The 26,189-nt window shown below is 44.3% G+C and overlaps 1 protein-coding gene across 2 annotated transcripts in view; it reads left to right on the top strand.

The window, feature by feature from the left end:
- Nucleotides 1-653: 653 nt before the first annotated feature.
- Nucleotides 654-26,189, top strand: part of PID1 (phosphotyrosine interaction domain containing 1) — an 85,751-nt gene continuing 60,215 nt past the window's right edge. The window contains exon 1 of one of the 2 annotated variants that reach the window (XM_064721484.1): nucleotides 654-672. Coding sequence is in view for 1 of the 2 variants with exons in the window: in XM_064721482.1 (XP_064577552.1) it covers nucleotides 1,029-1,058 (30 nt within the window). In the remaining variant the exon portion in view is untranslated. Of the gene's footprint in view, nucleotides 673-974; nucleotides 1,059-26,189 lie in introns of those variants that run through there. The other variant, XM_064721482.1, reaches the window with a different exon arrangement.

The following is a 26,189-nucleotide window of genomic DNA, read 5'->3' as shown; positions in this document are numbered from 1 at the left end:
CCTTTGTGCAGCTTTGGAACCTGCAGAGACTGCTTTTCTCTGGCATTTCTGGCCTCCTCGGGGAAGAGCAGTGCCTGCAGACCTCTAGAGTGTGTATGTCTATCCTTGTGAGTGTCGGGGCACAGCTGGGATGCCCGACACCATGAAACAGCTGAATGTGGCCTTGATGCTGGTTTGGTGCTGGCCCCTCGGGGACCACCCCGGTGCCGACCGGGCAGGGGGGGATCCTGCCCCCAGCTGGCGGCTCCCTGTGACCCCGCACTGCGAGCAGCAGCGGCCTTACAGAGCCCTGACACGTCCTACGTGCTTGGCAGCAGCTTAAGCCACCTGCAGAACCGGAGGACAAAGTTTCAGCTGTGGTGAGGCAGCGTCCCATGGGGAAGGCTCCTCTGAGGGGGTCACCCTCCCAGGCAGCGCACAGCGAACGCCATGAGGAAACCGGCACCGCTGCCCCAGAGGCCGTGAGGGGCCGGGACACGCCGGGCAGTGGCAGCAGCTGGGGGAGGCGCTGTCCCGGTCACCACAGGCATCCAGGTGGGATAATTGCCGTGCCACGGGGGATGGAAGCCGTGCCCAGGTGGGATCGATGCTGTGCCCGGAGATATCGTGCCCGGGGAATGGATGCCGTGCCCGGGTGGTGCCTTGCCCAGGTGGGACGGATGCTGTGCCCAGGTAGGATGGATGCCATGCCCGGGAAATGAATGCCGTGCCCAGATAGGACAGATGCCGTGCCCGGAGAATGAATGCCGTGCCCAGGTGAGAGGGATGCTGTACCCGAGGGATGGATGCCGTGCCCAGGTAGGATAGATGCCGTGCCCGGGGGGTGGATGCCGTGCCCAGGTAGGACAGATGCCGAGCCCGGGGGATGGTTGCCGAGCCCGGGGGTGCCGTGCCCGAGGACCGGCGCTGCCGGGCGGGTCCGCGCGTGGCCCCCACGCGTGGGCGGGACGGGGCGGGGCGGGGCGGGGCGCGCGCCCGCAGAGAGCCGCGCGCGGCCCCGCTCGGCAGCGCCTCCCGGCCGCGGCACCATGTGGCAGCCGGCCACGGAGCGGCTGCAGGTAGGGGGGCGGCCGGGCTCCGAGCCTCGGGGGGCGGCGGCGGGACCGGCGGAGCATCACCTCGTACCGGGAGTTCGCGACAACTTCTCCCCCCGCTGGCGCGGAGGGCGGGTGTGCGGGGACGCGGGACACGCGCGCACACGCAGTGCGGGGCCGCTGCCCCGGCGGCATCCCGGGTGTCGCTGCTGGCGGCTCCGGCGCTCCCGGTGGAGTTGGGTGCCGGCCGCGGGGCTCGGCGGCGGACGCGGCGCTCGGGGGCTTTTCCGGCGCCGCTCGGGTGAGGGGCACCCCCGGGCCGGCCCTGCCTGACCCGCGGCAGCGGGAGGGACCCTGGGTCCCTCGGAGCGGTGCGCGGGGATGCGGAGCCCCGTGGGGGTCCTTTGGCACCCCCACGGCCGAGGTCGGGATGTGGCAGGGTCACCGGGTACCCCCTTGCCGCACCCTCCGGCGGCGGTCCGGTGTGCGGTGCGGCTCTGCCGTTGTTCGTGTGGCTTGTGTGCGTGTTGCATAGTCCGGGGAAATCCGAGACAGGCAGAGAGTGAGATGAAATAAAACTCACTTTGTAGTTCCACTGCGTCAGTTTCGTGTAGTTTTCCAGGGCAAGTGTCGAGTGAGAGAGTTGGATATCTCGGATAAGAATCAGTGGGCACAGCAGATGATGAGAAAAGGTTATTACTACTTTTGCAATTCAAAATGGGAATTTGCTTTGAGATCATCAAGCAGAAAATTCAGCAGTTTGATTTGAGTTGATAGTAGAGCCAAGCTGAGAGATCCGTGAGCTTTAATCTTCACCAGCCAGTTATGGGAATAATTCCTGGTCTGAAAAAGCTGTACTTTTCTCTACAATGAAAAGCTTGATTTTTAGTGGATGGAAATGAGGTACCACATGCATAGTTGATGGATTCCAGGGTAAAACTATGTGTGCTTATTATTAGTTATTTCTTTCCCTGTGTTAGTCAGAAACCTCTCTGTTTTACACAAGTGGCAGGATGCCCTGAGTGAAGGAGTTAATGATCTTGGGTTCTGTGGAGGCAGGGGTTCCCTGGGGAGATGCAGGGGACAGATCTCAGGTGAGGCTGCACCCGGTGGCTGGTGACAAAGGAGAAGGTGAGGGAAGAGAAGGAGAAAGGGAAAGCCTAGCTTAGTACTCTGTGCTGGTCTGGATTGTACAGAATGGCTTTGTGTCCCCTTGTGGAATTGTTCAAATAACAAGGTGCTGTTATGACAAATATCTGATACTGCCTACAAGAGCATGCAAGGCTAAAGAGAACCAAGTGCTTGTGTTTTGCTAAATAAGCTTGTAACGTTGTTTAGCCTTGTTTAGCTGTATCCTGTGCGCTGTTAGGGGTCTGGCCTTAGGGAACGGGTGGGAATGGCTCTGTGCTGTGGGGAACCAGGGCTGTAAGGAGGGGAAATGATTTATCACGGGGCTCCTCACTTACCTGCTGCAGCAGAACCCAAGCCTGTAGCAAGGGGAGCCTGTGCTCCTCCCTGCTCTTGAAAGGGAGCCACAAGCACCAAAGTTCTCAGCAGTGGCCACTAACTTAGTGCAAATCTACTTTGGTTGCTTCTGGCTGGAGTCTCCAGGCATCCTGAACTGATCAAAATGCTGAGTGCCTGTAAATTCACTTTTTGCCAACAGGAGTTTCTGGGGGAGTACATGAATAACTGTAGATGCTCTAAAAAATAAAGAAATCAGGGGTACTCAAAATTGCAGAATTAAAGGATGCTTTGGACTTGTGCCAGCTTCTGAAATGGGGAGAAAGCCTTGGAAAAGTCATAGGAAGGCCATAATAATTCTGTGTTCACACAAGGGGCTAAATGACAATGTACTGGTTTGTGGACAAAATGAATGCAATGAGGGGAAGGATGCTGGTGTAACTAGGATGAGATCCTGTAACTGAAAGCTTAATCCTAATCCATATATATATGAGCTAGAGTTATTACATGGGTGATAAACTACCTCATAACCCCAAACCCTCTGAATTCCCTCCCCCCAGAAAACCCTTGAAGCTTGGTACTTTCAAGTAGTCTGATCTCTCCTTAACATGTTGTGAATCATCAGCCTGGTCAGAACTGCTGGCAGCGCTGCCTGGCCCCCTGAGGAGAGCTTGTGCATGCTATAAATGCATCTTTTCCCCCTTCTTCCTCCCCCTCAACATCTTAATTTAGTTTCAGGTGTCCCATGTTGCTCTCTTTGTCCCAGGCTCCCTCCCTCCCGGCACGTAACTGCTGTAAAACAAATGTTGGTGCTATGGGGGTGTTGAAGGGGGGCCCTCTGCCTGTCCTTGGCATCACTAGCTCTCTCTGGCTGACAAGCAAGTGTTGTGAGGCTCTGGGTGTGGGATTTTGGTTGTAGCAGAGTGGTTTGTGGTCACTGGGAAGAGTAGATGACGTCTTATGGTCTCTATTAATGTATTCTAGGATTACAGTTATGGCAAGTCACTACTGCAGGATATTTAGGGGATGTATAATGGCAGATACAGCCCTGTCTTTTACATCAGGCTGATGTATGGGTGCAGGAAGTGTGGAGCTGGCCCAGCTTTCTTGATGTTCTAATGTGTGCACAGTATGTGACTTAGTTTTGACACAGACGTATCTTGTGTCAATATCCAGCTGTGGGGAAGTGCAGGACTGTTGTTAGTCCGTGGTGTAGCTCTGTACTAAGTAAAACGGCAAAGAAAATATTTTCATCTCTCAGAATATTTCTTTTGGCCTGGTTCAGTAAGGGAAAGTATGAACTGCCTTTGGAAGTGGATGCCTGTTGGTACGGGTCGGTCCTGCCCTCAGAGCTAAGGCAAGCTGTGTGCATTTAACTGAAATGGCAGTGGCCATCGCAGTGTGAAGGCTCCTGTCATGTTCTGACCAGCTGTGCCATGGTCCTCAATTGCTCACGGGCCTCCTTTCCCAGTCCCACTCAAAGGATGACAAGACTGCACATTCCTGGTCTGCTGCCGTTCACGCAAAATCTCCTGTTCCAAATGTGCTCAGTCCTGTCAAGTTTCATAGTTTGTGCTGAAGTTTTTGGCATTGACTGGATGGTACAATTCCAGTAGTGAGGTCAGCAGCAAAGCTCACGCATACGCAATAGGAATGAAGTGTCATCAGCAGCTGGGTTACAGAACACTGTGAGCTGGGGCATGAGCTGGACTTGTCTCTCCTGCTGTTGTAGCCATTTGCTGCTGAAAGCTTCATCTGCTGCTGAAATGTGCCCCCCTTCCCAGAGCCTTGGTTTCTGGCTTTGCTGGAATAAGCTTGTTTTTTAATTTGGGTTTGTTTTTTGTTTTATTTTGTTTTTGTCAGCCTGTCTCTGCTTCCCTCTGATGGAAGCTTTTCCTATTATGCTGCCATTTAATGAAGAAGCCTCTCTGTTTCTGGAAGATATATAGAATTGAATTAAATGGATTAGAAGACATCCTAGAAAATGCAGATATTGAGGTTTCTTCTTGAAAATATAATACAGCAAAGCTTGCTTTTGCTTTTTCTTTCCGTTCACTTTTTATGATTCTTTCACCTATAGCAGCATTGAAGTTTTGTCTGTTTTCTCAAAAGTTAGTGGGACAGGCAGTTACATGTGAAATCCTACATCTGGGATGTTGCAGGAATATACCACAGGGATCAGCGAGTCTCTGATGTGGTAAGAAGATGATGATTTTGCAGGTAATACAGGATTAGCATTATTCACACTTAAGAGAGATGATCTGGGACTGTATCTGTTTATGAGACTTTTTTGCTTCTAATTTCTGTGGTGGCATTCCTGGCTTGTGTTCGGTAAAGTGCAGGTGAGCATATGGAACATGTATGTACCTCCCAGTCTTCCCTGGAGCAGCAGCCAAGGTTGCTTCAGGTATTTAAAGGTCATTCCCCCTGCTGGGAATGCAGAGACTCCAGTCCTGAGCTCACTGTACCTGCCTGATCTGATTGCCTTGCTCTGTTTGCAGCAGACCTTATCAATGGTTATAAGCAGTGGGCACTGATGTGTAGCTTGATGCTTGTGGCAGTGGCACTTGTTGAAATGATGCCAAAAATATTGTGAAATCTTTCTTTAAAACTATTTCCAAATGTCCCTCTGTGCCTGGTTCAGCAGCCCTTGGCAGCACAGCTGGGGTTTTGGAGCTGATGGTCTCAGTGATGCTCCCGTGAGGACTCTGAAGTGGTGTTTGGAAACAAGCAAGGTGTTCTCACAGCCTGAGAGGTGGCTGCTATTTGCTCTGTAGCCTAATTTTTCCTGGAAGCTTGATGCCAGACATTGTTTCTAGATAATAAATCCCAGTGGGTGCATAGTTTCTGAGGCTGTGCTGTTTATAAGCCCTGCTTGCAAGTTTCCCTGCTTCTCTTGACATGTGTGGGTAACAGGGTAACATGTTCAAACAGCTTTTCCCCCAGAGCAGCGGTTCTGGTGCTGCCCAGCCTTGGGCTGTATTGCCAAGTGTCCCTGAACTGAGCCATGCCCATGAGCCCTCTTTGTGGAGAAAGTCTCACTCTGCTTCTGTGGGTGGGCTCAGATGAGTGAGGAGGGGAAGAGGGGAACAGACAGCATGTGTGTCATGGAGCTTTGGGCTGGACACTGCTTGGCTTCATACAGGCATGCAGATGGCCAAGTGTTCACAGTAGGACTTCAGTGATTGTCTGCTCATCTGGAAGTTCAGTATTCTGATGAAAACCCACAGTTTGGGGCCATTTTTGGGCAAGGATTTATTAATGGATGGCTGTAGTGTATTGTTAGAATTTATTTCATAAAGCTCCACATCTCTCCTGATGTGCTGTGAAATACTGTGCAGGAGAGCTGTGTGTGGGCAAGATGAGATGATGTGAAGCAGGTGATGAAGGGCAGAGAGTTTCAAGTCCTTTACTGGGGCAGGTTGGATTTCCTGAACCCCAGGGCTTAATTCTGCCATCATATAACTTGTGCAGGTCCTCTGAAATCCATGAGAACTAAGATTGTGTAAGGTTGCTTTACCATAGTCTTTGAGTGGCTGCTGTAGTGTATTTCCACATCTTTATGAACAGTAAAACAACAGTGTAGCTGTTAATGGAAGTGAAAAATTGAAAGCAGCAGTATTGGGGTGTTGCTGCTCACCTTTGGGCTGCGCTCTGAGCACTGTTTTCCAAGACCTCATAAGCATATTCCTTTTTTTACAGGAATTTGTTAATATATCTGTAGCCTTGCACCTTCAATCTACTTTTAAATTTTGTGATTGTAGACTGTTGCTAATTTCATGTATATTACATGCATCCACTACCACTAGTATACACATCAATTGCCTTTCATGTATAAGGAGCATTGAAAAGATTTTTCACTAAAGAGACGCGAGCTCTGGGTAGACCTACACATGTGTGATGGTTTCTGATCACAGCCACTGTGGTTTGGTGACATGTTTGCATGTGTTCAGCTGTAATGTGGTTTTAGGTGCTATTGGTGCTTTCAAAATGAGCTTCTAATCCTTTTCAATGTTCACATGCATATGTGTGTTAAAAATAACAGCATACAGTCAGTTAAAACAATAGTTTTCCAATTTTTAAAGCATATGGAAAGCCTTTCTAAGCCAAACACAAGCTAGCTGTAAGCACACAAACAGCTGTCTAGGCAGAAACTCCTGCAAGACATGTATAGCAGGACTGATACTACTACTGAACTCTGGTTTCATTAAATATTATGTCAGAAGGAAAAAATGGTAAGTATTTGAAATTTAAGCCTGAGTCATGTGGCTGCAAACGTCTGAAGTCTTACAGCCCGGTGTTTTGGCACTATATGGCTTCAGGATATCTTTTGAGGCATCAGAGTTTTGCACTCGTTTGCTGCTATGACTTTACAGCAGTCAGGAATCTTTAAAACAAAGCCCTGTGATTCCAGGAGGCTCATCTGGCACCACTTAACTCAGGCAGTTCCTTTCTTTCTACATTATTTATTCTTTGTAGAAAATGAATGTCTCTGGAGAAATGTTAATTTTGGGAAGCATTCTATGACCAAAAGAAAATCAAAATCAATGAGAGCTTTGTGGAAAGCCCCCTGGGAAATGATCTTCAGGGTTCACTTATAGTGTAATACTAGTTTCTGTTTATGAAAGTGCCAGCCTGTTTGATGACCAAGACAAAACATTTAAGCAGTGATTTCCTTGAAGAAAGGCAAGCTAAATAATTCAGTCTACTTCAGAATTTTAAGTGCCTGCTTCAGATTTTGTGTGTCCCTGGTGTCACCCAGCCGGACAGGACAGGACAGTCAGCAGTGATGTCCCAGACGTTTCCTTCCAGGCATGGCTGTGTTCTCTGCAGACATGCCTTGGGTTGGTGCTGCGGTGTTGGGCTAGGTGTCCTCACCCTTAGAGCACTACTGTGTTTTGATGTATCTCTGTGCAGGCAAGAGGAGAGTCTGATTACCCAGAGACAGGTAAATGTGTAGCTGAAAAGTCCCTTTAAGCAATGTTTAGTACTTACAGTATTTTTTTCCCCATAGTGCTTTCATGTATAGGAATTGAACTTAATTGTATTTCATATAATAGCTGGAAGAGTTACATGTGACAGTGTGAAGTCTTCTGAGCTGTTTCTGAATAAGTGTATCAGAATTCTTTGACCAAAGATGTTAAATGTGGATGATTGTACAAGTGTCCTGAGAAGACCTAATGTAGCATTTCATGATTTGTTTTTCCTGCTGACACCCTGAAAATACAGAGTGCAAGTATAAATCTTTGCACAGAAGCTAAAGGAAAAAAGAAAAGTTGTGTATTGCCAGTATTTAATTTTCTTTTAATGATGTTGCTTCTACAAAATTACACATAGCCGCAGAATGACTAAGTTGGTCTGGTAGCACTGACGCCTTGGCAGTTTGGTGACGACTTCAGAAGTGTTGGTCTTTGAAAAGCCTCCATAAGTGTTTTCATTGGGACCATTTAAATAAATGTCCCTTTCACAGATTAATGGCTGGTTTTGCTTCCAGGCAATGTGGGCAGGAGCATTTCTAACCTGAGTTGCTGCTGGTGAGTTTTGCTGACGGAGCTGTGCTGTGACCACAGTGCTGCTGGGTTTGGGACAGCACCGGGGCTGTCAGAGTCCTTGCACCATCACCCTTTGTGGCCTTGATCTGTGTTATGCCAGACAATTTTCAAATGTCTCCTCACATGAAAACATTTTCTCCAGATATATTTGATGGGAGCTGCCAAGAACACTGAGAGCAGATAGAAATGTAATTAAGTGTCCTGGTGCTCAGATTTGTGGCCACCTCTTTCTTCCCAAGCCAAGCTCCCTCTGGTTTGAGAGATGATTGTTCCATACATCTCATGTGAGGCTTGCAGGATGACCCCAGAGTAAGTTTACAAGTCTTCAGCTGGCTGTATTCAGCTTTGTTCAAGGCCAGGCTTTTCCAGACAGTGTTTTACCTGGTGGGCTGTGCTCTTGTGAAATCTTACCCACTCACTGAGTGTCTGGAGAGGAGAACTGATGTTCAATCTGGTCCCACTGGTGAAGTCACTGCTTTGAAGCTCTTGCAGTGGGATCTGATCCAAACTTCACTGGGGTCAGTACCAACCCTGAGCCTCAAGAGCAGGGCAGGAAACCCATCCATTGGACTCTTACAGGAGATCCAGAGGGATTGTATAGTCTCATTTAAAATGAAAAGTTGTCTCTGCTGCGGAGCTTCTTGAGTAATTCTGCTGGCTGGAAGGCAGGTTTAGAGGAGTTTGGGGTCTGTGAGGGGCCAAGACATTGTGATTGTGGCAACATCAAAAACACCATCTGAACCTGCAAGTTTCTATCTCTCCTTTTCCTCCCGGAGTCTGGATGTTGAGGAGCAGGAGGGATGGTTGGATGCAACATTCCTTCTCTGAATGGCTACAGGGAGAGGCTCTCCAGAGTGACTCTCAGCTGCTCTGTGGCTTTCCTCAGAAGCCGGGGACCAACTTTCCTGATGTCAGGATTAATCTGTGCTTTCTGAACTGTTCATGGTGACACTGACCTGAAAACGGTAGTTTCTTGGGGAGAGAAATCACTCTTCCCTCCTTCCCTGTCATTCTGCTTAAGAAAAACAGGCAAACTAAATATCTGTTAGTATTCATCAAAACTGTCCCATCCAAATTAGTATGCTGAACTTGGTTTCTAGTGTTGTGTTATGGAATTCTGTCCTTGGTTCTCTAGTATTCCCTTCTGCGGGGGAGAGGAGCACTGCGAATTGTATTATGGTGTGCTGGTTATTCTGGCTTTGGCTCTGAGCTGGAGAGTGAAAAGACAAGTGGCAAAATTGCTAGAAAAAAAATACATCAGACTTCGAAAACAGTGTTTTAATCCTTTTTCCTTCATTTGAGGCTATTTATTTAACCAAACCTTTTGCAAATTTTAGCTTTTCCATGTGGCATTTATTATATTTTTTCTGGTTTTTGACCAGAAAAGTACCTTTTGGAACTTGAGCAAACACCAGTTGGCAGCTCCCTGAGCTGCCTGGTTGTCAGGGGATAGTGTGGACCTCTGTCCCAGCTCCCTGCACAGTGTGTCAGCAGAAGACAGCAGTGAATTTTTTTCATCTTTCAGAAACTTGTCAGCTTAAGCATTTTTCTTTTTTCCCTAGTCCATGGGAATTTTCTGTGCCTGACTATAAATTTGAATCAGAAAATGTAGAAGCTTGAATCCTGTCCCAGTGCTTTTAAGAAGGAGCCCATACAGCTCAGATCTGTACAGGCTTCAGTTTTCACAGCTGTGCTCTGTTGTTTGGATTAGAATTAGAAGGAAGGATATTTTGAAAATTTTATGTCGGCCTCTTGATAGTGTGGCTGAAAGGCCCTATTGAGCTTGGTTCTGTGTGTTTGAGAAAATCCTGATAGTAAAGACAGCTTTGGTGCCTCCTGCTAGAGCAGAGTGCTGGAGGGATGTGCAGTGCTGCTGAGGAGCGCTGGGTGCTGGCTTTTGCTGGTAGGTAACAAAGAAAAAACCCATCATTGATTTCTGAGACACCCAAAGCCCCGAGATGCTCCAGCCAAGGACGAGGCATAGGGACTGGCCAGGCCTTGAGCTGGGTTCAGGTTCACCCCTGCTGCTCTGGAACTGTGGATTTGTGGTCCTGGCTGTGCTCAGGCTGTGCTGTGCTGCCATCAGCAGTGCTCCTGTTGGGATAATGAGGGAGGTGGAACCCTCTCTGTGACATTCTTGTTGATGGAGCATCGGTGCTGAAGGCTGCAGAAGGGATGTTACTTTCTGAGATTGGACAGTTCACTTTGATAAACGAGTGTTAAATCACTCAGATTTAGGCATGCAGCCTCATCTCAGTGCATAGGATAGGCCTTTGAATCCATTAACTTTTATCTTGCCATTTGAGATGGCAATGTAACTTTTCTGTGGTTTATAAGGAATGTTAGGAAGCATTTGTTTGTGACTGACTTGTTTTGATCTGGTGTTTAGAGGCTCTTTTTTTCATTAAAGAGCCTGAAGCTTAGTGCTGGGACATGTAACATTTTCAAAGGGCAACGTTTCAATCTTGTACCCCTAAAATACAGAGTTGCTATGGAAGGAGGAGTAGAACAATTTGAAAGGTTGCAGGAGCGCAGATAGGATCTGCTGTTGCCTTTTTCCCACGGGTGGGTGTTGCAATACTCAGTTTTTTTTCTTGTAGCTGTTGAGGTCGTGTGTGACTCCTTGTGCCTGCCCTTCACAGTCCTGCAGCTTCTGGCTTGGGAACAGGACCCAGAGCTCCTGGGATTTAACCCCCTCTGAAGTCTTGGGATTTTGTTTTCCTCAATGTACATCATGCACAGAGCTCAGATAATTTCCGTGGGGATGTCCAGTTGGAAGTGGGGCTACCTGGTGTGGGAAATAGCCCTGTCAGCAATATCAGTCTGGTGCAGGGTCTGCCAGGGCACAGGGCAGCCTGTCTGGGCATTGTGGCCAGCCTGAAAGCCATCTCTAAATGAATGAGATGACTGCCTTTTGTAATCAAGGGTAGTGAAAAGCCCTGGCACTTCAAGACAGTGAAAAATACTCACTTATTCTAGTGATAAATTCTAGTTAGCGCTCATAATTCCTTTCCTGGAGTCATTCTCCCCCATCCTGCTCACATTTAAAATGCTGACAAGTTTCAGGCTGCAGAAGTGGTGGAGCTCATCCCCCCTAAGGAAAAGTCACATTTGAAGAGATGCTGAGCTGAAAGTGTGAGCTGAAATGAGTCGTGGACAGATCTTCAATTGGAAAGAGACATTCAGAGCTGCAGCTTATGGTTTTCACCCCTGTGACTGGACAAGCTTGAGAGGTTTTCTGAGCCTGGGACTGTGCTCCAGCAGGGCAGAGCATGGTCCAGCTGTGTGGGGCAGTGAGATTTGTATAGATTAAGATATTTACATGTGTTTGTCAGAAAGACAGAATCTGAGGAGGCTTTGAATGAAGTTAAGTGCTATACATTGATGTAGAACTTCTGAGTGTGGGAGGAGCAGGTCATTAGCTAGGGACTTTAGAGGTCCATGAGCAGCCTGGCATGGCTCAGGAGCCACATCTGCAGAAATCTTGCACTGAAATAGCTCACTTCTAGTTAGTTTAAATTACTTTCAGAGTGTATTTATATTGCTTTTTTCAAGTTGAGTTTTTATTTCTCTGTATCAGGAGTTATTCATGCTGCTTACATGATATCTGAAAAATAGCCAGCTGCAGTGTGTGGCACTCACCAGGGAAGTGCCCATACCTTGTTTAAGTTTTCTGCACTGGGTCTGAAAGTTACAGCCTGACCTTTCATTCCTCTGTTATGGTCTGAGGGTGTTCTTACATGGATGTGGAGCTTCCCAAGATAAACAGAGTGAATGTGGTTTGGCATTTAAATCACTGATGTCGTATCAAGCTAGAGAGTTTTAGAAGCCATTAATGTCTACAAGAGATGTTATTTTGTTCACTTGGGGATAAACTTTGCCCCTGTCTATATGAGGGTTTTGATTTTGGTCCAAATTCAGATTTTTAGAGCATTAGTATAAGTCTAAGTGCCAATACTTATGCCAGTGGAGTTACACTATGTTTCTTTTATTATGACTGAGAAGCAACTTCATGTGTTTCTTTAAAAGCCCAAATGTTACTTGATTTTTTTTTTTTTAAGAGTAGCTTTATGAGACAAGACTTAATGTCTAAGAGAGCTGAATTAAATGTTTCTGTACTCTCTTTTTGGAAAGAGGGTTGACCTTTTGTTGAGGTCATCCTGGAGCAGGCCCTGATGCTGTTTGGATAAGGGGCTGCTCAGTATCTGCCAGAGGAGCCTCTGTCACACAGCGAGTGCTCTGCCTGCTCATTGGGGCTGGGGAAACTGCTTTACAGAGCACTTGGGGAATTGCTAATAACATCACAGTCACCCAGTTGCTTCCCTCTGTGGGGGGAAAAGGGACTGTGCCACAGAAGGGTGGGAGCAGGGCCGTGGCAGCTGTCTGGCACTGGGCTCAGAGCATCACCAGCCCTGGTGCTCCGTGGTGCTGCAGCTGCTGCCCAGCACAGCCAGGAGCCTGACACACCTCCAGAGCCTCAGGAAATATTTTCTGCTTTCAGCCAAAACCCGTATTGCTTATTTGTGGATCCGGTTTGTTTCTGAGACCTTTTCTTCTTTTCGCATTTTCTTGTGAAAATGTCATGTATTTGTTTCTTCAAAGGGTGAAAAATACCCACTTTGCTTTTTATTTTTTTTTTCAACGTTTCTCAGGAACAAACAAATGTTTCTTTTCCAGCATCTATCGTTACAAAACTGAAGTTAAAGAGTAGTCTGCCTCATCCTGGGAAAAGAAAGTATTGTTTTCAACATATTCTTACTCTCAAATCTATACATGTGCAGTCATAGTCTTCCTCATTTCCCAAAAAATCTGTCAGTTTTTATTTTTTTTTCTTGATTTTTAAACACTTTTTCTGGGAGGTTTTTAAATCTGGTCTCCACTGAGCTCTGTAACTTGGTGTTTGCTTTAAAATGACCTTACAGTGCCGTGCCAGCACCATATTTGACTTCCCATGCTGGTTGTAAAGTAATGTAAGTTTGAGGGGTTCTAGATAACAGTGTTAGTCACTGCTAACAATTGCCGCTGTGCTGCAGAGCCCTCAGTCCAGAGTGGTTTTTGGCTGTGCAACAGTTTCCAGAAAAGTTAGTCTTTGTAGTATCCCAGTTAGTAGGTCTCATAGGCAGCAGTAGTTTTATTTAAGGTAGAATTTTATTAAAACCTTGAGTTGGAACTCTCTGGCTAAAGGAGCAGGTAAAGGCTCCCTTTGCAATGCCAGTGGGATGGACTGGCCAGGGAGGGAACAGAGCTGTTGGGAGCTTTCCAGGAGAATTGGGGACTGTTTTGTAACAGGAAGTGACACAGCACAATTTGTCCATCTATTGGAGGGGGTGAGGAATGACTTTCAAGCATATCATCACCTCCTAAATGTAATCAGTTTTACTACTGGGAAGAAGATGGTTTCAGTGCTAGCAATGCCAAGGTGACTGCATCCTGTGTGCTGTATGGGGACATTTCCCTGCTGAGCAGAGCTGCCTGCACCAGAGTAACTCCCCTTGCTTTGCCTGGGTGATTTACAATACTTGGCATTGTTGTTGCACCCTTTGGCCCTTCTGATTCTTCCTGAGTATGGGTATGAACTGAGAACAGAGATGGTAAAGTCCAGATCTCCAGTAGAACGGGAAGCTGAGCTGGCAGTGCTCATGCTATAATCTTGTCCTCTTTAAGTTCTCATGTGTGCAGTAGTTTGTACAGGTCCAGCCTTGGAAAAAGGCTTTGGAAAAAGAATCTGGAGGCAGGTGCCTGCCTGACAGTGCCATGACACTCAGAGACCAGGAGCTGAGGGTTTGTGCCATAAACACTATGTGGTGACTTGCTGCTGTGGTTGCTTGAAGCCTTACTGCACACTGCCTAAAGATCCTGGGTTTGCTTTAGGAAATACTTACTGCTGTTCTGCTTTGTACACCTGGAGGTCAAAAGGAAATGTGGTTTTTCTAGCTAATCATCTCTTGCCAGCTAATTGTAAGTAAAACAAAAAGGGAAAGCATGGAGTCTGGCCAGTGCTTAGTAATGTCTGAACCAACAAGTCTAATGTGGTGTTGCTTTTCTGACTTTATTGAACTTCTGTGGGAGTTTTAAGTTTTACCCTGAGAAGCTTATCTTCACTTTCACTGTATAGTTGTTCTTTAGGGTTTCTTTTGATTTTTTTTTTTTTTAATTCCTGTAAAGTAGTGGGTCAATATAAAGAATTGCTTGGGACAGTGGGTGTGAGATGGCTAAAAAGAATAATGGCTGTTGCTACCAGTACTTACAGATACTCCATGGAAGTTAACAGTAAAGGGTCTAATGGGTAGGATGCTCACTTATAGGGGTCATATTTACAAAAATCTGGAATATATATCTCCACACCCAGGCAGTGTTTGCTACTGGAGGGATGTGTCCTCGTTTGGACATGATCCAGAATCAGCAGGGCACTTTGTCTGCTGGGGAGGCTGCCCACTCCTGCTGTGTCAGTGGGCGGTTTCTTGATTTTCTTCCTTGACTGTTTTGCCCTCTTCTCCTAGAGCATCCAGACTTTGGATGCTGTGTGTCCATTTGCTGAGATGCTGTATGGACAAAGGCTGGATCCTTGCCTGAGGAGCTGAAGAGTACAAGGAGAGCAAAATTATTTCAGTTCCCAACATATATGATTCAATTAACATCTTCTTAACCCTGTGTTAATGCCTAACAGCATGTGGTGACTAGTATAAATATTTATTCTTGGTATGTAGCTAGCAGATATGTGGTAGGATTAATGCTAAATTGTTAGCACCCAGTTTAAGTAAAATCAGTTTGTCAGACTGCTTCCTTTTGTGTTTTGTTGTTTTGGATTTTTTTTTTTAATTGGCAAGAGAATCCACAAACAGGGTTCAGATGGCCAGAGCCTTTAGAATCTCATTACCTTAATTGAAAACTGTCACCCTTTGACATTCATAAATGATTTAGCTAGTACATCATTTAGTCACTGGGGAGAAATGGAATTGAATGTTATAACCATCCTTCACTTCTAGATGCTAATGATAAACTACAGCCCACAGCTCTGAAGAATTAATAGCTCTTGGTTTAGAACAATATTTTTGTATAGTGGAACATCTCAATTCCATTATATTTGGTAACATTTCATTCCAAAATACCTTCACTTAGAAAAAAAACTAGAAGATGCTCAAAGAACATCCTCTAATGTTGCTCTTCAGCTTTTTACACCCTGCAAATGTGTTGCCAGTGATCTGCATCTTCTTTAGAAAAAAATCAGGCTGTTTTGTTTATGTTGGCCTTTCCTCACTCACCATAGGAAATAAGTTGTTTAGACAATGTGTGGGGATTAGCTGTGTAATGAACTACCACAGTAAACAAGTAATTAATTCTCATCAAAACATATACTGTGCTCTGTGCCTGGGTTTTATGGTGTCTTCTGGAAAAGAAAATATTTTTCTGTCTAAAAAGCATTTCCTACCCAGTGACTAGCTTGAAAGAAACAGCTTGAAAATGTTTCCTGGCTGGAGGAAAGGATCAGTACATTCAGTTTGCCATTGTGGTTAACATCACTGTGTGTTTTTCTAGCACTTCTTTTCCTCAGTTTTATGTACCTACTGTTAATAAATATAGGTACAGAAATTACAGTCTGTCTGAGCAAACTGACTTGATCTTTTCATTTGCTAACACTGATGCTGGGGTTTTGCAAAGGATAATCTGAGGATACAGGCTTGGCTTTGCTCCTGTTTGAAATCACTGTTAAAATATTGAAAAGTTTACTGCTGGATCAGGGGCCAGGGGGTCATGCCTTTTTTTTTTTCCCTTTTCTTTTCCAAGAACTAGATCAGTGGGCAAAATACAGCACTAGTGTATTGAAGGAGACAAGTGGTTGGTCAGTGCTCCTATTGGAGCTCTGTGAGTGGAGTGTGCTTTGGACAATTGCAAGCTGGGGTTTAGCATGAGATGTTTCGGAGCACAGCCAGTGACAGATGGGTTTTGATGACCAGCTTTTGCCTTTAGAAACAAAAGTGTAGTGTTTATTTCAGCTTCTAAACCAGGTTAGTGAAGAGATGTCAGCAGTACCAGGTGCTGTGCAGCTATTTGTTTGCAGAGCTTAATGTTTTTTATGCCGTCCGCAAAGGAAAGGTGGGTTCGGAGGTACTGATATTTCCAGAAAATGGGCAATTGAGGTAGGCAAGTACTTATGTCCTCAGGATTTCTGCTCAGCCTCCCTGTTAATTCAGGTTTTTCTGCTGTTGGCTCCTGGCTTTGCCTGTTGCAGTTCTCCATGGGCCAGCACAGGGGTTTGGGCACTCTGCAGGTGGGCATCTCACTGGCATCACTCCCTCTTAGCAAGCTGCCCTGCAAGCTCTCTGATCTACCTGTAACTCAGGAGGATGAAATTATTTCAGATTGTGAGTATCTTCTGAGTTTTCCAGTACTCCTTAGTTGTTTCCGGTCCTGCAGTTTCCCAGCACTGCTCAGCAAGGTCGTGTGTGTGTTTCCTAAGCAGGGGCTTCCTGGGCTGCTCTGCAGCATGGTGGTTTCCTTGGGTGACTTGATGCTGAGGTTTCTGTGTCATTTGGCTGTTGTATCATACTGCAAATGAGTGATTAACTTGTCTGGTTTCCTTGCTGATTCCCGGCAGAGCTGTTTGCCTTCTTTCAAATCATGTATCACTTTAGTCTGACCTCCTCCATAGTCTGGCATTTCTGTAGTGCCTCATTTACTATAGATGTGTGATTACATGCGATTTTCTGTCTTAAATTGTTGCTTTTTTAAGAGTTCGGTTTTATCTGTTACTGTTTCAGACAACATCTAAAACTGTGATTGAGGTGCTCAGAAAACTTGAAGGCAAATGAGAAGATACCTAAATTTATTCACCCCTTGAACTCCTTCAGCTCTGATGGTTTCCTTACTAACAGATACGTTGCAACTTTAGGTGATCAGGGGTGAAAGCAAGAACTTTAGGGATGGTGAGCTCTGTGATACCAAAAGCCAGATTAGACAACCCCTGTGTTTTTTCAGTAGCTGTGTTCTCTATCAAAAATAAGTCTGAAATGTTTTCAAAGGCTGGGTACAGAGTGAGACCCATAAATAGATCCTGTAAACCTGCTCTTCTGAATTGCAGAACAATCCTCAGTAGTCGCACCTAAAAATGGTGAGCCCTTCATGCTGCTATACTCACATGTGAGGGTACTGCCATGAAATTATCACAGAACTGGAACTAAAGCAAGCTGAAATGGAAAAGCCATGCCAATGGAAATAATAGAAAGAGAAGTCATGCCCCTAAAAATACTGCAATGTAATTGCTATGAAAATCTGCACGTATTTACAATAACAAAGGTCTCATTTCTGCAAAACTTTGCCATATGCGTATTTTTACATACTCTGAGCAGCCCCCGGCGCCCACAGGCCTGTGCACTGTGAGTAAGGGACTGAGGCCTTGCTGAGTGCTCAGTGTTTCAATGCACATGGATCTTTTCCGGAATTGAAAACATCTTTTATTCCCCGGGCTGAGCTGGCACCGGCACAGGAGGCAGTCTGCTTTATGTTTATCAGGCCGGGAGAAGCCCAGCTCTCGTGAGCCAAGAACGCCAATGGTAACTTCACTATCTTCCACCCTCTTTTAATCTTTTTTAAAAATTACTTAAATATGGCCATTCAGGGAAGCATTTAATTCTTTAAATGTGGTGAGGAAAGTATTAATGAATTGACAGTGGAGGGTTTAACCTCGTGTCATCCAGAGCTTTGCTGATGGTTGTCCATTGCTGATGCTGTGTGAGGTGCTGCGGGAGTGTCCTTCCTTGTGTGGACCAGCTCCGAGCATGGAATCCCACCTTGCCAGGCTCTCCATAGCCCTCAGCACAGTGGCATGCTGTTTTGGGGTACCTGCAGAGGATTCACTTGTGGACTTTTTTTGGGAAATACTGCCCTGTGCTGTCATCTATGTGGAGTATATTCAGAGAGAACAAGAAGCCTGGTCCTGATGCATTCATGAAACTATTCCATTCATGTTAATTAGTTAATTTAAGTTGTGGTGTAGGTATGTAAAAATGGCCTTGGTCATTTTGGGCTTGGCTGAAACCCTCTGATCCAAGGCTATAAATATACCCCTGGCAGTCAGTGAAAGTTGAAGGGTTTTCAGAGGGTCTTCTCAGATGATTCTTTTGCCCATGTGTGGAGAAATGGGGATGTATGAAAGGTTTCTGAGTAACTGAGGAAAATATAAAAGCCTGTATGGTGTGTTTTACCTTCAGAGTCTCTTAGTTATTAGAGTTATAGGAAGAAAATTTCTTTCATCTATTTTGGCAGCTCTTTTCACTAACTAAATACCAGGTTTATTGCTGTATGAACTTGATAATTAGTTTGTAATCCATGTATAGGCATTTCATCCTGGTGGTTTTCTTGCAGAGAATAATTTGCCTTTTATTTGTTGAGAATGGGTTTTTTTAGTGAAAACAGAGCTCCCATTCATGATGGGCACAGCAAATGTAGTAAAACACTATCATAGCTGGGATTTGTTGTACACTATGGATTTATGTCAAGAATGTTAATGATTTGTTTATGAATAAGTGAGCCTGTAGTATTGTGAAACATTATCTGGCAGGGCTGCTGAATGGACATTTTGAGAGCAGAGGATTCTTCCACTGAATAAACTGTAGATATTTGTGTGTCTCAAACTACTCATAAGTAAACTTATGTATTTTAAGCAGAAGTGTTTATTTAATGCATTATTATCAATGGTGCTCATCTGACAGATATGTATGGGCCACTTGATAATAAAGAAAGAGGTGGTTAAGTACTTTTTAAGAGCAGTTAATCTTCTTTTAGTGGGCTTTAGTTTAAAAATAAGGTTTTCTTGCAGAAAGCAACACAAATCCTTAAACAGAGCACTGTGATGTTTGCAGAGTCAGAGTGGATCAGCAAGGTACTTTGATTTTGCAGTGTCTCACTTGAGTGTAACACCTAGTTCAAGAGAGCCACTTGAATTTACTGATAAAGTCACCACTTGGTTTCCAGTATGTTGTACAGTCTCAAACACACACCTTCCTGACAGAGACTTGGGGTGGGTTTACTGCTTTCTTCTAATGCCCATTTTCTTGGAAGAATACCTTCTGATGGGCAGGGGAGGTGGTTCATTACCATCTTACATGAGTCCAAAGATCAATAATTATCTCCCGTGTGTTGGTAGTACTTGACAGAATAGAACCACAGTCCCTCAAAATAATAATTTGGGGGCTAAATTGAACCTCATCCAGGTAATGGTTCCTTGCATTGCCTGTTACAATTTGCAAAGTGAAGATGTTGGATCTTATCACTAATAGGACAAATCTATTGACCAACATCCAATGTCCAACAGAACAAAGTGAGAGCTCTGTCACTGTTTTGGACTCCTTAGTCAACCTAATGTGGGACTTTCCATGCTAAAGTTAAAAAAATGATTGCAATATTTATCTTCTCTCCAACTATCTTTCCTCTAAGGAGTTTTATAGCTGGTTAAATGGGTTGTCACTCAAGTGAGATTCATGCATTTTTAAATGTTGCTAAGCCTCTTGAAAAAGATGATGCTGTAGCAGGAGGCTTTGCTGTGTGACTTCATGCAACATGGGCAGCTGAGCCCAAGGCAGAGGGATTCAAAGCTGGATTCAGAAAGTGTCAGAGGCAGTTGATGTTGTGCATCCAGGCTGCCGTGTGCAGGGTGCCTTAACTCTGCCTGATAAATTATGACATTTCTTGAAATAGTGCTCTGTACTTTTTAATGAGCTGGGCTATCAGCTCTGCATCAGTGGATAGTTAAAATGAAGCAAGAATTGCTTTAACATTAAAACTCTGCCTGGAGGACTTCTCTGAGAAATTGCTTATGATTATTAAGTGAATATAATACAGTGAGACAGCCTTCCTTCTTTGCTGTTCTTTTTTCTTACCAAGTACAGTTTTGGAAGTTGAAAAATGTACAGATGGAAAGTAAAGTTTAAATGGGAATGGCTTTGAAAGCTGTGCAGTGCTCTCTCCCTTTGAATGGGAATAGGGAACAGAGGTAAGTCACAATATATTGAGATAAAACTTTTATAGATGAATTGGATTTCCTTTAGATATGGTTTGATCGTGTGCCAAACAGAAAAGAGGCTGAAGCCAGAGCACTTCATGTGCTGAACTGGAGGAGAATGTCTTCCAAACCCAATGGGCTGGGCCAAAATGAACCTTGCATTTCTCATTCCTTCTGCTGTGCATGCACACTTAGAGATAAAGAAATGGAAAGGTGGCCCTCTGTGGGAATTGATGAGGAGGCAGCTGTGGGGCTCAGTCAGGCTGACTGCAACATAACCTGCTACAGGCCAGCAACACCCCAGGGTGTTTTATGCAGCCTGAGGCAGGTCAGAGGCCTTGCCATAGGTAGCTCTGCCAGGTTATCACTGAGATTTACCCCTGTCTTGCCTGTGTTATTTCTTCAATGGTGAGCATCTTGCTGCCTCTGTTTTCAGAATTACTTCCTGTTTCTTCCCCAGAATCATCTCTGGGATCTCTGGGATGATTTGTTTCAGCAAATAAATAGCCCCCAACTCCAACCCAGCAGCACACATTCAGGGATGAAGGCAAAGAGGGAAACTCGGTGGAAGCTGATGAACTGATTTGTTCTCTACATAGACACTTGTGCCCTTTTTCCACTCGGATACCCCACCATTAAACACTGTTAAATATTGGCAGCTTCTCAGTAAACTGCATTTCTGATTTCTCTACTGTGTAAGCAGAAAAGGCAATCCTAAATCTCCTTCAGGAATGGCTTTACTCTGCCAGGTTGGGAACATCAGTGAAGCCACCAGAGTCTTTTAATTTCTGACTATAATGGTGATAAAAGATGAAAGTGGAAGTGCTCATGTTGTTGAGCATGAGTTGGAACTAATCAGCTTCCTACAGATGCTACAGGGAAAATAGATCATAACACATAGCCCTGTTTCATGTGCTGGTTGAAGCTGTTCCTCTTTTAATCTTTATAGAAGGAAAGGAGCACCTTGTATAATATCATGGTTTTCAAAGGATTTCTAACATGTATTTAAAACAAATTATTTTTTAAAAAAATCTGTGTTTTAGCAGATGCCCTTGTCATACATTTTTTCATTGTGTGTCAGTAAAACCCACGGTCACCCTGTGTGGATAACTGTAGCATACACTCCCCTGGCTTGAGCAGCAGACAGTGGTGGTAGTTTGGGTTCCTGTTTCTGCAGGGGGTCACTGTGGCTGCAACCTCTGATTTTCTCTGTTGTGCTGTGGATGACACTGAGATGCACATGATAGCCAACGAGTGCTTCAGGACAGGGAAACAGCAAAACTTGGAACCCTTGAATTGTGGTGGTTGCTGGATTGTACCCAGGAGAGAACTGGCTTTGTTGCATGATCAAAGGTCCCCCTCGCTCGTCAGCTGCTGGGAATGGAGCAGCCAGATGTTTATGTAGCCGATTGTCTTGTAAAACTGTAGAATTGGCTTGTGCAAATAGCTGTGCATGCAAAACTTGACTGATGTTATTTCAGAGGCTTTTCTAATGTCATCTGAAAATCTGTTCCAGTCAGACAACCTGGGATCCAAAATTGAAAAAAATCAAACAGGGATACCTTCTGTTCCTCAAGCCATCTGACACTAAAAATAGTATAGTTGGATTAAAGGTTGGTCTGTAGGAGGGGAACTAGTGGTGATTAATTGATGTGGAGTTAAAGTCCCCTCTGAAAAATCTGCGACTTCAGTTAACAACTTGCCCAAGACTTTCCACTTTTGAGATTATCTGTTTCAAGCTTTGCTTCTGGACTGAAATGGAATGCTTTCTTTAAAAATGAAAATATTTTACTTGTGGTGGTCTCCCAAGTAACTTACCAACAGTACAAACATTTTTACAGACTTTCCTCTAAATAATGGTAATACTTGGAAGGCAGGAAAACAGCCATCTGTCATCGAGCTCAGAATTACCCCTCAGCAAGAGAAATGTTCATTTTGAGTGTTCAGCTCTGACTACTTTTTGACTTCCCAAGTGGAGACCTAGACGCAAAGCCTTATTTTGTGCCCACGTGGAATGTTTTGTGCTGAATGTTCCTGATAAGGGTGTAGGCAGAGCAGCTTTGCAGTGGGCAGTGTTTGGGATCTCTGCAGCTGTAATGAAGCCCTGGGGGAGGTGTGTGGTGGTGAGGCACAAGTCCTGTGGAGCTGTCACGTTGTGCCCTGGCTGCTGGGTGGCTCTGCTGATAAATGCTCTCCACAGTGGTTCCCTTCTGAGGATGATGTTCCATCAGACTGGTTGGTCTTGATCATCCCAGCCGTGGACTGGTATTCACTTTAATTGCTTTCTAAATGACCCTTGCTTTACAAACGTAAGAAACTGCATTAAACACTTGGAGGCAGAGAGTTACTTTTAGGAAAAGTATTTGTGGAAGAAGGAAACTTCAGAGATTCTCTTGAAAAGTCTTCTGTGAGTTTTTCATTGCAAAATTGGGGCTGAGCAATAGAGAAATGTCACTAGAGATTCATATTGAATCCCTGTGTACATTCATCCATCTGCCTTGTATTTACAGTTTACCTTTAAATGATTATTTTTTTTCTTTTCTTTTGGCTAAATTACTGTCCTTGACATCACTGAGTATGGCTTGGCGATCTTTCAAAGAACTGTATGGCCATTCTATATGCAAATACCTTAGATAAGCAGGGGTGAGAAGCCATCAGCAGGGCTGCAGCATGAAGAATTTAATGAAAAAATGAATTATAAGATTGATGACCCTTGTGCTTAGTGGTCAGAATGTAAGTAACAAGAGCTGCAAATCTGGGCAGAAAGACATGCTATAAAAAGTATTATCTCAAGATTAAGCTATAGAGGACACATTTTTGCATGATAATCTGCTGGATTTATTTTGGCACTTATTTATTTGTGGTGGTGGTGGTTATGAAAGTGGAATTTTTAGCAGTCTCAGTATAATTATAGAGGTCTGAATTTGTAAAGCTGCTCAAACATTTTGCATCAGAGTTGAGTATTTTCTTTCAGCCAAATATATGCCTTTTCTTTATTAAAAGAAATATATATATCTTGATACTTTTTTCCTCAGAGGAATAACTAATAGGTATTCACAGGATTCAATACTTTAATATTTTATCAGAGGCCCCTAAATTCTTTTATTCCCTTCTCTTTCAGGGTAAATAATTTAGATTTCAGCTGCATCAAATTTGATAAAAACCACTCTTTTAACATCTGCAGAACTACATCTCTGTCCTCTTTGAGGGTTGCTGGAATAACTGCATCACTAATGTTTCAAAGTTAAATTGAATGGGGCAGAGGAGGAAAACAGTTGGGAAATGGTGGGCAGGCACTTAATTTATTTTAATTTTGTTGGTTCTTTCGCATCTGTTGAACTAGCTGCCTGACACAGGCAACAGGGGTCTGTAAATGTAGTGGGTATTCAGAATATTTCCATCTTGTACTATAGGAATATATTTTAGATCTGTATCTAGAGAAACTCAGGGCTGTAACATCATAGGTCCCTTTCCTTGAAACTTGATGTTCTATATTACTTCATTTGTTCTAAGCTTAAAATATGTTAAAACACTGCTTGCAATAATTGACAGGATTTGCATGAACAAGCACTAGATAATAATAACTCCTCTCCTCCCCCTGAAACAACCCTCTCATCTACATTCCTCTTTCTTTTGCAGCTTCATTTCTCAAAGTTGAGCCCAAACTTGAAAACACAGGTTTTTTTTTCTATGCAGAACTATTTAGATTGTAAAGTGGCTGAGACAGGATCATGTTTGTGGTGGTGAGCAGTCAGTGGAGGGGGGAAGAAAGCTGAGATTGTACTGAGAGTAAGGATGTTTCTCTTTGTTGCTGAGTGGAATTCTTTATTTTGTAGGTCTTTTGCGTGTAGAAACTTGTAAGTCATTGCTGTGTTGAACAAAGTTTGGAGCAGACTGGACAAAAGTGAGAGTATAATTGCTGGAGACAGAGGAAGTAGCTTTCACAGTGTAAAGAGGTTGAATGATGATCCTTGTACATGCCTGAAGGCTTCCAATTCTGGCCTTACTGGAAGGGAATGCTTGGATAGTTTCAAACTTATCTGTTTCCTTTAGTTAAACAATTAATGATTTCCATCATTCAGCGCACTTAATTTCATTGGCAATGTTGAAGTGTAAGACCAAGACAGTTACTTCTCTAAGGAGTGATAGTAATTCTTCATGTGGGTGCAGGGAGTGGCACATGTAAAGCAGCAGTGAAGATGAAGGTAGTTCTGTTCCTGTTGAACTTCAGATTGTTTTGCCAGAGATTTCTGTGGAAGCAGGGCTGTTTTTTTCATGGCATATGAGATTCCTAAAGACTGGGATTTGGTTATGAATGAGCACGTGTTTCCAGAATGGAATTACTTGGAATGAGTTTGTTTAATGGATTGTGGGTTCCTCCAGAGTGACGCTGCAGCGCCTGTGTGAGGAGTGAGCTCTTTTTAATTGGTCCCATATGTGCTGGCAGATAGTATATTAACCATGCCTGGAGGGGATAAGGGCATCTGGTTGAATCTCATGGTGCATATTTTATTTCTTTTCTGGAGGGATTTGCTTTTTTTTTCCATGGTTCTTTTCCCCCCTCTTTGTTCTTAGAACTGGAGATATGTATATATATGTATAACCACTAGCATTTTGAAACTTAATACTCAGCTGAGGGATTAGTTAAGTTTCTGCAAAATTATCTGAACTTTGCTGACAAGTAAAGAGGAAGAAACTGAGGTTTTATAGAGAAGCTGGAGTTTCTGAGTATCTCTGAGTTTGAATGACTAAATTGCAAGAACTCAGAAGCTTAATCTCTGTCTTGTCAAGTGCTAATGATTTGTTCTTTGAAAACCAGAAAAATGGAAGCATCAGAAAAGATGAATTACTTTTGGAAAAACCTTGAAAAAACGATGCAGATTTAACCTTTATATCTGGAGGATGTGGGTATTGGAAGGCTGTCCTAGCCATGGGCCCTGTTGGCCTTAACAAAGGGGAGCACCAGCCTCAGCCTTTTTACTTGACTCTTTCTGAACTGTACAAAGCAGAGTAATTTTGCATCTGGCTGTTTTGGCTCAACTTAACAAGTAAGGTAGTTGCAGGAGAAACAGGAATGTAAATGAGTTGGTCTGATTTTTCTTTTGTAAAGGTTTCTTGGTGCAAATCCTGTCAATTATCCAACTGTAAAGTTTTGCTGAATTAATGAGACACTTTGTAGAAAGGTATTTTTGATCACTTTCTGTAGAATCCCTTATTTCTGATTTAGGCTCTCTAGCGTACCACTTTTATTCATGGCTTAAAGAAGTGGAAAGACCTACTGTGTGAAGTTGCCCTGGGGTAGTGGTTGTGTATCTGCACTGCAGTGGGACCCAATTTTTGTCTATATTCTGCATTGTGAGCTCAAAGGTTTGTGTAGCTATAATCCTGGCAGAGTTCCCCCAGGATGAAGAATTTGCTGTTGGAGGTGGGAAAGGAGCAGAGCTGCAGGAGATGAAATGCCTGTGGGTGTAGTCAGGGCTGGGGAGGTTCCTTGAGACGGGGCAGTGGTGCTGGCCAGACACAGCTGCCCAGGGGTGCTCTGGGGCAGGCACTGATGGTGCTCATGGGGCTGGGGGGCAGCAGGGAAGGCTGAAGCCACCAGGCTGCTTCTTCATCCCGTGCAACGGCTGAGGAGGCACACCCTGGTGAGGGCTTCCCAAAAAGGCTGACTTGCCAAAGATGCAGGTCCATTCCCTTGGAAGTGGCTTGTGTCCATGGGAAACAGGAGGAGCCCTTCTCAGAGACCCCCAGGAGTGCCAGGTATAAATCTTGGGGGTGGTTCTGACCTGGAAAAGGCACTGCTGTACATTAGCATCAAATCACTCAGTGATAGAATAGCTTTAGAGGAAGGAATGGATTCTCCTTATTTTCTAGCTGTAAATACAATAATTAATTAGACCAGAAATTATTTTATTTACATTTAGTAATATGTAACCTTTTTTGTCCAGAATTTGTACACTTTGTTTCTCCACAGTATTAAACAGTGTTACTTGTAGCAAATAATCAGAGCAGATTCCTTGTTTGTAGCACATGCCTTTGTCACCCAGTCCCTATCCCTGTCTCAGAAAATAAGTTAGCAAGGCAAGAGAGGTGTCACTGAACTACATAACTGCTTACCAAGTTATTGCTTTATTGTAAAAA

This window comes from Zonotrichia leucophrys, chromosome 9 (assembly GCF_028769735.1).
Source record: "Zonotrichia leucophrys gambelii isolate GWCS_2022_RI chromosome 9, RI_Zleu_2.0, whole genome shotgun sequence".
NCBI lineage: Eukaryota > Metazoa > Chordata > Aves > Passeriformes > Passerellidae > Zonotrichia > Zonotrichia leucophrys.
This window is presented reverse-complemented; position numbering and strand designations above follow the sequence as displayed.